This window comes from Lipotes vexillifer, unplaced genomic scaffold, assembly GCF_000442215.2.
Source record: "Lipotes vexillifer unplaced genomic scaffold, Lipotes_vexillifer_v1.1 scaffold811, whole genome shotgun sequence".
NCBI lineage: Eukaryota > Metazoa > Chordata > Mammalia > Artiodactyla > Lipotidae > Lipotes > Lipotes vexillifer.
Window position 1 is genome coordinate 2,049,031 of NW_006775554.1, and position 11,023 is coordinate 2,060,053.

General features: G+C 36.5%; 1 protein-coding gene across 2 annotated transcripts in view; it reads left to right on the forward strand.

The window, feature by feature from the left end:
- The window catches only part of RBBP6 (RB binding protein 6, ubiquitin ligase), a 31,059-nt gene that overhangs the window by 18,590 nt on the left and 1,446 nt on the right, over nt 1-11,023 (forward strand). The window contains exons 9-18 of one of the 2 annotated variants that reach the window (XM_007449992.1): nt 475-578; nt 697-1,031; nt 3,397-3,493; nt 3,599-3,677; nt 3,788-3,842; nt 5,161-5,229; nt 7,245-7,607; nt 7,896-7,997; nt 8,834-10,591; nt 10,915-11,023. The exon at nt 10,915-11,023 is cut by the window's right edge and continues 1,446 nt beyond it. In XM_007449992.1, coding sequence (XP_007450054.1) covers nt 475-578; nt 697-1,031; nt 3,397-3,493; nt 3,599-3,677; nt 3,788-3,842; nt 5,161-5,229; nt 7,245-7,607; nt 7,896-7,997; nt 8,834-10,591; nt 10,915-11,023 — 3,071 coding nt within the window. The remainder of the gene's footprint in view (nt 1-474; nt 579-696; nt 1,032-3,396; nt 3,494-3,598; nt 3,678-3,787; nt 3,843-5,160; nt 5,230-7,244; nt 7,608-7,895; nt 7,998-8,833; nt 10,592-10,914) is intronic. The other variant, XM_007449993.1, reaches the window with a different exon arrangement.

Here is an 11,023-nt window from a genome sequence, read left to right on the forward strand (position 1 = left end):
TCCCCTACCAGGGATTGAACCCGGGCCCTCAGCAGTGAAAGTGTGGAGTCCTAACCACTGGACCCCCAGGGAATTCCTAAGTGATGCTTTTTTAAAAGCCCTATATTAGCCATATAATGTTTTTGTCTCTTTCTAGACTGTTTCTTTTCTTTTTTTTTCCCTATAATATTCCGATTACTAGCTAAACAAAGAGAATGGTATTTGGGAAAGAGCATCTTTTCTCTCAATTTAAATGTTTGTTTAGCTTATATCCATTACTTCAGTTTTTAAGATAGAGAGAGGTTAGAGCAGAGGAGTGCTATCAGGCGAGAAATTTTACTTTTAAATTTCTTAATCTAAGAATAGAAAAGGTTAGTGATGTGTGCTTGAAAAACAGTAATGTAACTGAACAAATGTAAACTGTCTTTTTAATTCATTCAGTAAAAACTGGGTTCCTAACTATGCTTTTGTTAATATTTAAAATCTTATACATAGGTATAAGGACAGCTCTCTTGGAATCAGATGAACATACATGTCCAACATGTCATCAGAATGATGTGTCTCCTGATGCTTTAATTGCCAATAAGTTCTTACGACAGGTAGCTATATTTGTATCACTTTTTATGAAAAAATTTTTAAAATCTTTTAATTGATTTAACCGTACTTGAGTAAATACTACATTACATTTTTCTGCATTTTTATGTTTGGTGTCTGTAGGCTGTTAATAACTTCAAAAATGAAACTGGTTATACGAAAAGACTAAGAAAACAGTTACCTCCACCCCCACCCCCACTACCACCTCCAAGACCACTCATTCAGCGGAACCTACAACCTCTGATGAGATCTCCAATATCAAGACAACAAGATCCTCTGATGATTCCAGTGACATCATCAACTCACCCGGCTCCATCCATATCTTCATTAACCTCTAATCAGTCTTCCTTGGCCCCTCCTGTGCCTGGAAATCCATCTTCTACCCCAGCCCCTGTACCTGATATAACTGCAACAGTCTCCATATCAGTGCACTCAGAAAAATCAGATGGACCTTTTCGGTAAGTCTATGTATTTCTCACTGTTAGGAAACAAGTGAGATCAGTGATGTAGTTTTTTTAATTGTATATTGCTTTAACAGTTGTTTTAGTGACCTTCAGTCTGTTGCATCCCACTGTGCTCAGTAAGGTGGATGACTTGTAAGAAATGACCTAGTCTTTGGGAATTCACTGGCAGTGCAGTGGTTAGGACTTGGCACTTGCACAGCTGGGGCCCAGGTTTGATCCCTGTTTGGGGAGCTGAGATCCCACAAGCCACACGATACAGCCAAATTTTAAAAAAAGAAAGAAAGAAATGGCTAAGTTTTACTGGAGGAACAGACAAATGAAGGAGATTCATTTGCAAATTATTAAGCATCCCAAGGTCAAAAACTATATACATTGCCAGCAAGTCACATTAAATGTTGAATAATATCCCATGACAGCTCTGCAGTTCACAAGAGGGAGAGGTCACTTATGGTCACCTCTTATGGTGGTATTAGAATGCAGAACTAAGAACAATTTGGATAAATAGAGAAAGAGGGGATGAAAAACTGGTAGAAGTAGAGAGGTCAAGAAATAATTGTTTTGGAGCATAATTATGTAGGAGAGTAGTGAAAACTCACTTAAATCCTACCACTCCTGAAATGAAAGGGACCTTTATAGTCCAATGGCTCATAAAGTCTTAAAAAATCAACCAGCTTTTAGATGCCAGGGGTTTGTTCCCAGAAACAAAATCTTTAGGAGTAGGACCTTTACAAGTATATTTAAGAAATCCCTGCAAAGTATTATATATAGGATGGATAAACAAGGTCCTGCTGTATAGCACAGGGAACTATATATTCAATATCGTGTAATAAACCATAATGGAAATGAATGTGAAAAAGAATGTATATATATATATATATATATATGTATAACTGAATCATTTTGCTGTACAGCAGAAATTAACAGAACATTATAAATCAGCTATACTTGAATAAAATAAAAAATTTTTTTAAATCCCACTTACCTATTTCAGCCTTTTATTTGATTAATAGTGGGAATAAGGCCCAGAGAGTTCATTGACTTATCTAAGGTTACCCTTTTGATTTAGTGGTAGAGGTGGAAGTAGAATTTACTCTTAACTTTATTTTGTCTCTCAAGTTTTTTTTTTTAGCTTTACTAGTCTTAAAACTGAACCGATTTCTATTATATCTATCATAGATTGTACTTTGTTTTTTGTTTTTTTTTTTTTTTTTCTTGCGTTATGCGGGCCTCTCACTGCCGTGGCCTCTCCCATCTGCGGAGCACAGGCTCCGGACGCCATTTATCACTATAAACTTCCCTCTTAGAACTGCTTTTAAAGTGCTCCATAAATTTTGGTATGTAGTCCTCCCATTTTCAATTGTCTAAAGTTTTTTTTTTTTTTTTTTTTTTTTTTTTTTTTTTTTTTTTTTTTGCGGTACACGGGCCCCTCACCGCCGCAGCCCCTCCCGTTGCGAAGCACAGGCCCCGGGCGCGCAAGCCCAGCGGCCATGGCCCATGGGCCCAGCCGCTCCGCGGCACACGGGATCCTCCCGGACCAGGGCACGAACCCGCGTCCCCTGCATCGGCAGGCGGACCCCCAACCACTGCGCCTCCAGGGAAGCCCGATTGTACTTAAGGAGGCTTCTTCATTTTACATTTCACTTACATATGAAGAACTCTTCAAAAGTCCAGTCCTCTCTCACTTTCCCCAGAAGTTTTCATCATCTTTGATGTAACTCATCTTAATGCAAGTGTGATGGATGAACAGTAACAAGATGTGATTTTTACTCTTTATTTTCCTTTGATAATTTTTACTCATTACATGCAGAAGTAAACTTTATAATCCTATTATCACGGATTATGTATTCCCGAAATAAGAATATTTGTGTAATGCAGACATTTCCTTCAGGTCTATTATTTTTCAAACTTTGCAAGTATTATATATAGAGGCCTCTTAAATATGACTCAGATCTTTGTAACATGGAATTTTTTTCAAAAATATGGAAAATATTGCCTATTTTTTTCCAGTTTTATCGAGAAATAATTGACATACATCACTGTATAAGTTTAAGGCATACAGTACAGTGATTTGACTTACATATATTGTGAAATAATTAACACAGTAGGTTCAGCTAACATCCGTCTTCTCATGTGTAAATACAATAAAAAGGAAAAAAAAATTTTTTCCCTTGTGATGAGAACTCAGGATCTATGCTCTCTTAACAGCTTTCCTATATACCATACAGCTGTGTTAGCTATAGTCATCATGTTGTACATTACGTCTCAAGTACTTATTTATCTTATATAACTGGAAGTTTGTAACTTTAATCCTCCATTTCTGGTGACTTTTTAATGTATTGTAAATTATATTATTATCTAGGGATTCTGATAATAAAATACTGCCAGCTGCAGCACTTGCATCTGAACATTCAAAGGGAGCCTCTTCAATTGCAATTACTGCCCTTATGGAAGAGAAGGTAAGTTTCACTGACTTTTAAATTTGGAGATTTTTTATTATTATTATTACAGTAGAGTTTTTTGTTTTGTTTTTTTAACTATATCTTTTTGGTTTTTTCCTAAAGGGTTACCAGGTGCCTGTACTTGGAACCCCATCTTTACTTGGACAGTCATTATTGCATGGACAATTGATCCCCACAACTGGTGAGTAAAATCATTTTGGTTTGAACTTTTTTCCTTAAAAAATAATTTTAACTTTATTTAACCTGTAATTTTATATTTACTTATTGGTTTTGTTTATTTTTGTTTCCAAGGTCCAGTAAGAATAAACACTGCTCGTCCAGGTGGTGGTCGACCAGGTTGGGAACAGTAAGTATATGTCTCAAATAATCTTCAGATGATTGCTTTCAAACCGGATAATGGAAATTACAATCTCAGCAGTGTGTGCTCAGTGTCTTTTACTGTGAACTCCTCTTATATGCCATGTTAACACAGTTTTTATGTAAAATGTCACAAATTCAAGACTATATGAAGAATTCTTCTTAAAAAATTAGTAATTCTTTTCTATAATAATAAGATGTAAACTCATGTAAATTCTTTTTACTTTTATGACTTAACAAATGGTGATCTTGGCAGAATCTCAGTTAATGAACAGAAAAGAATTACTTGAAATAATATTTTAAATATTGAATCAGTTATTATGCTGGTAGATTAAACTTTCCTCTTTAATTTGGATATTTTTGATTTGAGTAAATAAACACATAATAAGATTAAAGTCTATCAAACACAAAATTTCTCATTTTGACTAGCTATGTTAATGAAATTTTATTGTATATTAAAATCTATAGGGTGTGGGAGACACTGCTTTGTGAATGATCCCTGGTGTTCTCCTTACTGCTGCAAGTAATAAATCTTGCCGTCTCCTAGAAGAAAAAACAAAAAATTCTTTAGGGTATGATTTTCTACCCTGAAGTACTAAGAACTTTGATCTTCTATAGGATGTTCCATGGCATTAAAAATCAGATTTATTTATTGTTTTTATATAATTATTTCTGTTTATGTGACCCATATAAATGGGTTCATATATTTATGTAAACTGGCTTATATTCTAAAACTTTAATCTTTTTGTTTGAAAGATAAACCAAACTTCTTATATAAAAAGTATGTTAGAAAAAGTATGTTAGTTGAGAGACTAGCAGAATATATCAGTAGAAAGAACACGGGATTTGGAGACAGACCTGGGTTTGAGTCCCATCTCCTGCATTTGCTAGCTATGTGACAAGGGTGTGTGATTCTACTTCTCAGCCTCCATTGCCTCATCTGTAGAATTGGAATGGTGCTACTTACCTCACATGTCAAATGCCTCTGCATAGTGTCCAGCAGATAAAGAGTTCTTTTCCTTTTCTATAACAATAAGTTCATAGAGTAACTTATAGAATGCTAATTAAAATACAGTATTACATAAAATATATATTGAAGCTTAATTGTTTATAATGTGTTAATCAGAAAGAATATTTCATTTTAAGTAAATATAACACTTGCTCATATCTCTATCTGAAACAAGTTTAAGAATCAGGATCAGGGAGTAAGGAAAAGTTTTCAGAATAGTTAAAATAGGTATATTAAAGTCTTTACACGAAAAGGTGTGTATAACACTCAAGCCTATTTTATCCTTCTTTCCACACAGTTCCAACAAGCTTGGATATCTGGTTTCTCCACCACAGCAAATTAGAAGAGGGGAGAGAAGCTGCTACAGGTGGGCTTGCTAAAAATCTTGAAAAACAGTAATCTGATGACACACTGAAAAGTATAACACAAATTAAAGCACAGTAGTGGTAGGGGGAGTGGATTTATTTGGTTTATACTTTCCTCGCTTAAATCTTAAGTAGTTGCCCTTAAGAGGCCTATAAAAGAATAGATTACATTTAATATTTTATATATATATATATATATATATAAATTTATTTATCCTTGTCTGTGTTGGGTCTTCACTGCTGCACGCAGGCTTTTTCTAGCTGCGGCGAGCAGGGGCTACTCTTCATTGCCATGCGTGGGCTTCTCATTGCTGTGGCTTCTCTTGTGGAGCACGGGCTCTAGGCACATGGGCTCTGTAGTTGTGGCGCATGGGCTCTAGTGCGCAGGCTTAGTAGTTGTGGCGCACGGGCTTAGTTGCTCCACGGCATGTAGGATCTTCCTGGACCACGGCTTGAATCCATGTCCCCTGCATTGGCAGGCGGATTCTTAACCAGTGCGCCACCAGGGAAGTCCCTACATTTAGTGTTTTAAATGTTGGTTTTTTAAGGCTACATCTTTACTACTCCTTCCCAAGGACTACTTTCTCTCTGTCAGCACACAGCAGAATACTGGCTTACATTTACTCTGTTGAGTGTAGAGGGCGGTCAGTAAGGCCCAGACAAACTAAGGTGTCGATTTAATTTAAGATGGTTGTTAACCAGCTCAGCTCCCAAATGTGAAGACTTGGATTTATTTCTCCCCTAGACTCAGTTATCCCCATCTTCTACCATATTCTCTTCCAAAAGGATAGACAGAAGATTGTTAGGGGGGGGCCCTTGCCCAGGAGATGCACAAGCAGTGTTAATCTAAGAAGTAAGCCATATAGTTCTTACTATCTAGGTCATACTTAAGGGTATCTTCTAGTGCTCCAAAGAGAATTGCTAAGCTTATGAAAGATAACTGCTGTTTTGTTGCTAGGTCATATATTTAATAAGAAGATAATATTTACTAAATCAGACTCTCTGAAAAGTGACCTGAAATCTAAATCCCAGCTGCTGCTATTGTATACCAGTTACCTATAATTTAAAGATCCTTTTAGCTTAACAGAAATAAGCCCACTTTTTTGAAGAAGCCACTGTTTGTTTGATGAGGCAGAATTTAGAAACTTTGGCCAGCACTGTTAATTTTAACCTAACCCTTTGAGAGAAAAAGTGAGATATTCAGTTGTTAATTACAAATGTTAAAACTAGTATTTATTCTACTTTGTTTGTTTTTAAATAAATTTGTTTGTTTGTTTTCGGCTGTGTTGGGTCTTTGTTGCTTGCACGCGGGCTTTCTCTAGTTGAGGGGCGAAGGGGCTACTCTTCGTTGCGGTGCATGGGCTTCTTATTGCGGTGGCTTCTCTTGTGGAGCACGGGCTCTAGGCGCGCGGGCTTCAGTAGTTGTGGAATGCAGGCTCAGTAGTTGTGGTGCACGGGCTTAGTCGCTCCACAGCATGTGGTATATTCCCAGAAGAGCAATCAAACGAGTGTCCCCTGCACTGGCAGGTGGATTCTTAACCACCATGCCAGCAGGGAAGTCCCATGTTTATTCTACTTTGAAGGGTCTTATTTCCTCAAAAAGATTATAGGAAGTGGATTTTCTTCATTTAAACTTTTGGTCTTGGAAGGCACTTTGGGGAGAAATAGGTCACAGAGACATTAACCTGTCAGTTCCTTTAAATGACAGATTAGGAAGTAATGAGATCATTGTGGAGTGATATTTGGACTTCACAAAAGATAACTTTTATCAGAAGATAAAAGTATGGCATCTCCATATAAAGAAGGCCTTGTAAACTTATCTCAGTCCCTAACTGGCCTTAAAAGTTGTTTTTAACATATAAATGATGTTACTTTTACATATAAACAATATCAGTGTCCCTGTGCTTATTTGAATAGTTGATTCTTTTCCATTGTTTGTGGATTGAAAAGATTATGAGTAGAAAAGATAAGGTTACTTGTCTCAGATGCTTTAATATCTTGGAACTTATTTTTCCAGAAGTATAAACCGTGGACGACACCACAGCGAAAGATCACAGAGAACTCAAGGCCCATCACTACCAGCAAATCCAGTTTTTGTACCTGTCCCACCCCCTCCCTTGTATCCTCCTCCTCCCCACACGCTTCCTCTCCCTCCAGGTGTTCCTCCTCCACAGTTTTCTCCTCAGTTTCCTCCTGGCCAGCCACCACCTGCTGGGTATAGTGTTCCCCCTCCAGGGTTTCCTCCAGCTCCAGCCAATTTATCAACACCTTGGGTATCATCAGGAGTACAGACAGCTCATTCAAATACCATCCCAACAACACAAGCACCACCTTTGTCCAGGGAAGAATTCTATAGAGAGCAACGACGACTAAAAGAAGAGTAAGTGTTTGAATTTGAAATTACTCTACACTTTCATTTTCTGGTGTAACGTTAAATAGGTATCTTTGGAAGCATTTTCCAGTGTTTCCAGTTAGTATAAGAAAAATCACCTAAAAATTAAACCAAGCCATACAAGCAGCTTCCTCAGGGTTTCCTAGTTATTTATACTTTTAAAGTGGAAAACTAATGGCAATTTCATTCATTTCATTCATGATCTAATTACATTTGTCTTGTTAGTTTTCTTAAATGGTTTTTGTTAACTTTCGCTCTTTAACTTTATTTTACTAGGGAAAAGAAAAAGTCCAAGCTAGATGAGTTTACAAATGATTTTGCTAAGGAATTGATGGAATACAAAAAGATTCAAAAGGAGCGTAGGCGCTCATTTTCCAGGTTAGTGTTTTGCAAGCCTTCACAACAGAATTACAAATGGGACTTTGAATATCCAGGGATTAGCTATGGATATAAATAACATTGCAGTGATGGAATTTTTCTGATTCGGTCTAGGTTTATAAAAATGGAAATGTAGCTTATTTCCCAATATCTGTTTATTGAAATATCTCACTGTAAATTCTATTGTGTAGAACTAGCAGTTATGGGAATTAAATTGCCCTTGTCCCTTGAAGTTATTTATAGTGTGAAATAATTGGGAAATGTTTGTGGAAGGAAAAAAATAGTGGACTGGCCAAAGATTACATTTCTGAGGCCCCTTTTACCTAAGGCTACAGCTTTTTGCTGGAACATTAACCTGTGTGATTATGAACTAACAGTAGAATAAAAGTTGCTTTATTGATAGAAAAACTGAATTATAAATATTCCCAGGAAGTTGTTTAAAAGACTTATTTTTTATGCTTGAGATGTTCCTTTTAAAGCTAGACTATTGGCCAACATAGGACAAAAAAAGTTACTCCTACTTAATAATCAGATAGGAAGTAATGTTTAAATTTAATTGGCATTTTATTTAATGATAGGTCATATAACTCACAGTACATTAATGCACTTCACTCTAATTGTTAAGATTTCGCTCTTATTTTATAACAGGTGATTGCTCTGATCTTTGTGTACTTTATTCCATTCCAATAGAGGTCACTGTGCCTCTTTAATCATCTAAGATGAAACGATATAAAGAAATAATGAACCATGAGGAGAGCATACTGAAATCTGAGAGTCTGTATTTTATTTTGTATATATTTCTCAACTATCAACTATTGTTTTATTTTTGCTTTTAGGTCCAAATCTCCCTATAGTGGTTCATCCTATTCAAGAAGTTCATATACTTACTCTAAATCAAGATCTGGTTCAACACGATCACGTTCTTATTCTCGATCGTTTAGCCGCTCACATTCTCGTTCCTATTCACGATCGCCTCCATACCCCAGAAGAGGCAGAGGAAAGAGTCGAAATTACCGTTCACGGTCTAGATCGCACGGGTATCATCGATCTAGGTCAAGGTCACCCCCATATAGACGGTATCATTCACGATCAAGATCTCCTCAAGCATTTAGGGGACAGTCTCCTAATAAACGTAATGTACCTCAAGGAGAAACAGAACGTGAATATTTTAACAGGTACAGAGAAGTTCCACCACCTTATGACATGAAAGCTTATTATGGGAGGAGTGTTGACTTCAGAGACCCATTTGAAAAAGAACGTTACCGAGAATGGGAGAGAAAATACAGAGAGTGGTATGAAAAATATTATAAAGGCTATGCTGCTGGAGCACAGCCTAGACCATCAGCAAATAGAGAGAACTTTTCTCCAGAGAGATTTTTACCACTTAATATCAGGAATTCTCCCTTCACAAGAGGCCGCAGAGAGGAGTACTCTGGTGGACAGAGTCATAGAAGTCGAAACATAGGTGGCAACTATCCAGAAAAGCTTTCATCAAGAGACAGTCACAATCAGAAGGATAATACAAAGTCAAAAGAGAAGGAGAGTGAAAATGTTTCAGGAGATGGCAAAGGAAATAAACATAAGAAACACAGAAAAAGAAGAAAGGGGGAAGAAAGTGAAGGCTTTCTAAACCCAGAGTTATTAGAAACTTCTAGGAAATCAAGAGAGCCAACAAGTGGTGAAGAAAATAAAACAGACTCATTGTTTGTTCTCCCAAGTAGAGATGATGCTACACCTGTTAGAGATGAACCAATGGATGCTGAATCCATTACTTTTAAATCAGTGTCTGAAAAAGACAAGAGAGAAAAAGATAAACCTAAAGCAAAAGGTGACAAGACCAAACGGAAAAATGATGGATCTGCTGTGTCCAAAAAAGAAACTGTTGCAAAACCTGCTAAAGGACCTCAAGAAAAACTAGATGGAGAGCGTGAAAAATCTCCTCGATCTGAACCTCCACTTAAAAAAGCCAAAGAGGAGACTCCAAAGACTGACAATGTGAAGTCATCATCTTCCTCTCAAAAAGATGAAAAGATCATTGGTACCCCCAGAAAAGCTCACTCTAAGTCAGTAAAGGAACACCAGGAGACAAAACCAGTCAAAGAGGAAAAAGTGAAGAAGGACTACTCCAAAGACGTCAAGTCAGAGAAGCTAACTAGTAAGGAAGAAAAGACCAAGAAGCCTAATGATAAGAGTAAACCACTTGATAGCAAGGGAGAAAAAAGAAAAAGAAAAACTGAAGAGAAAGGTGGAGATAAAGATTTTGAGTCATCTTCAGTGAAAATCTCTAAATTAGAAGTAACTGAAATAGTCAAACCATCACCAAAGCGCAAAATGGAACTTGATATTGAAAAGCTGGATAGGACGCCTGAAAAAGACAAAATTTCATCATCAACTGCTCCAGCCAAAAAAATCAAGCTTAACAGAGAAACTGGTAAAAAAATTGGAAGTACAGAAAATATATCTAATACAAAAGAACCCTCTGAAAAATTGGAGTCAACATCTGGCAAAGTTAAACAAGAAAAAATCAAAGGAAAGGTCAGGCGAAAAGTGACTGGAACTGAAGGATCCAGCTCAACACTTGTGGATTATACCAGGTATCTGATAATGGGCGGGTGGAAAAAGTGGAATATGATAATTAAGAATGTATTTGATGTTGGGGGTTAGCTGGTTACTCTTGTCTTTGAAGAAAGGAATTGTTAAAAGATAAGTAGATTTTGGGGGTAAGCCACATTTGTTTTTATATAATCATATACTTAAATCTTTATATCTCAGAGCAAAATAAGTGGCTTTTGAAAGTTTTAACTTTTAAGGACCTTTTAAGGACATTTATCATGTTTTAAGTTGGTCTTTTTATACTTATCAGTGTTTAATAACTGTAAGTTCTTCATTAATTAAAAAATTTTTAAATTCTTTTTAGTACCAGTTCGACTGGAGGCAGTCCTGTGCGGAAATCTGAAGAAAAAACAGATACAAAGCGAACTGTCATTAAAACAATGGAAGAATATAATAATGATAACACAGCTCCT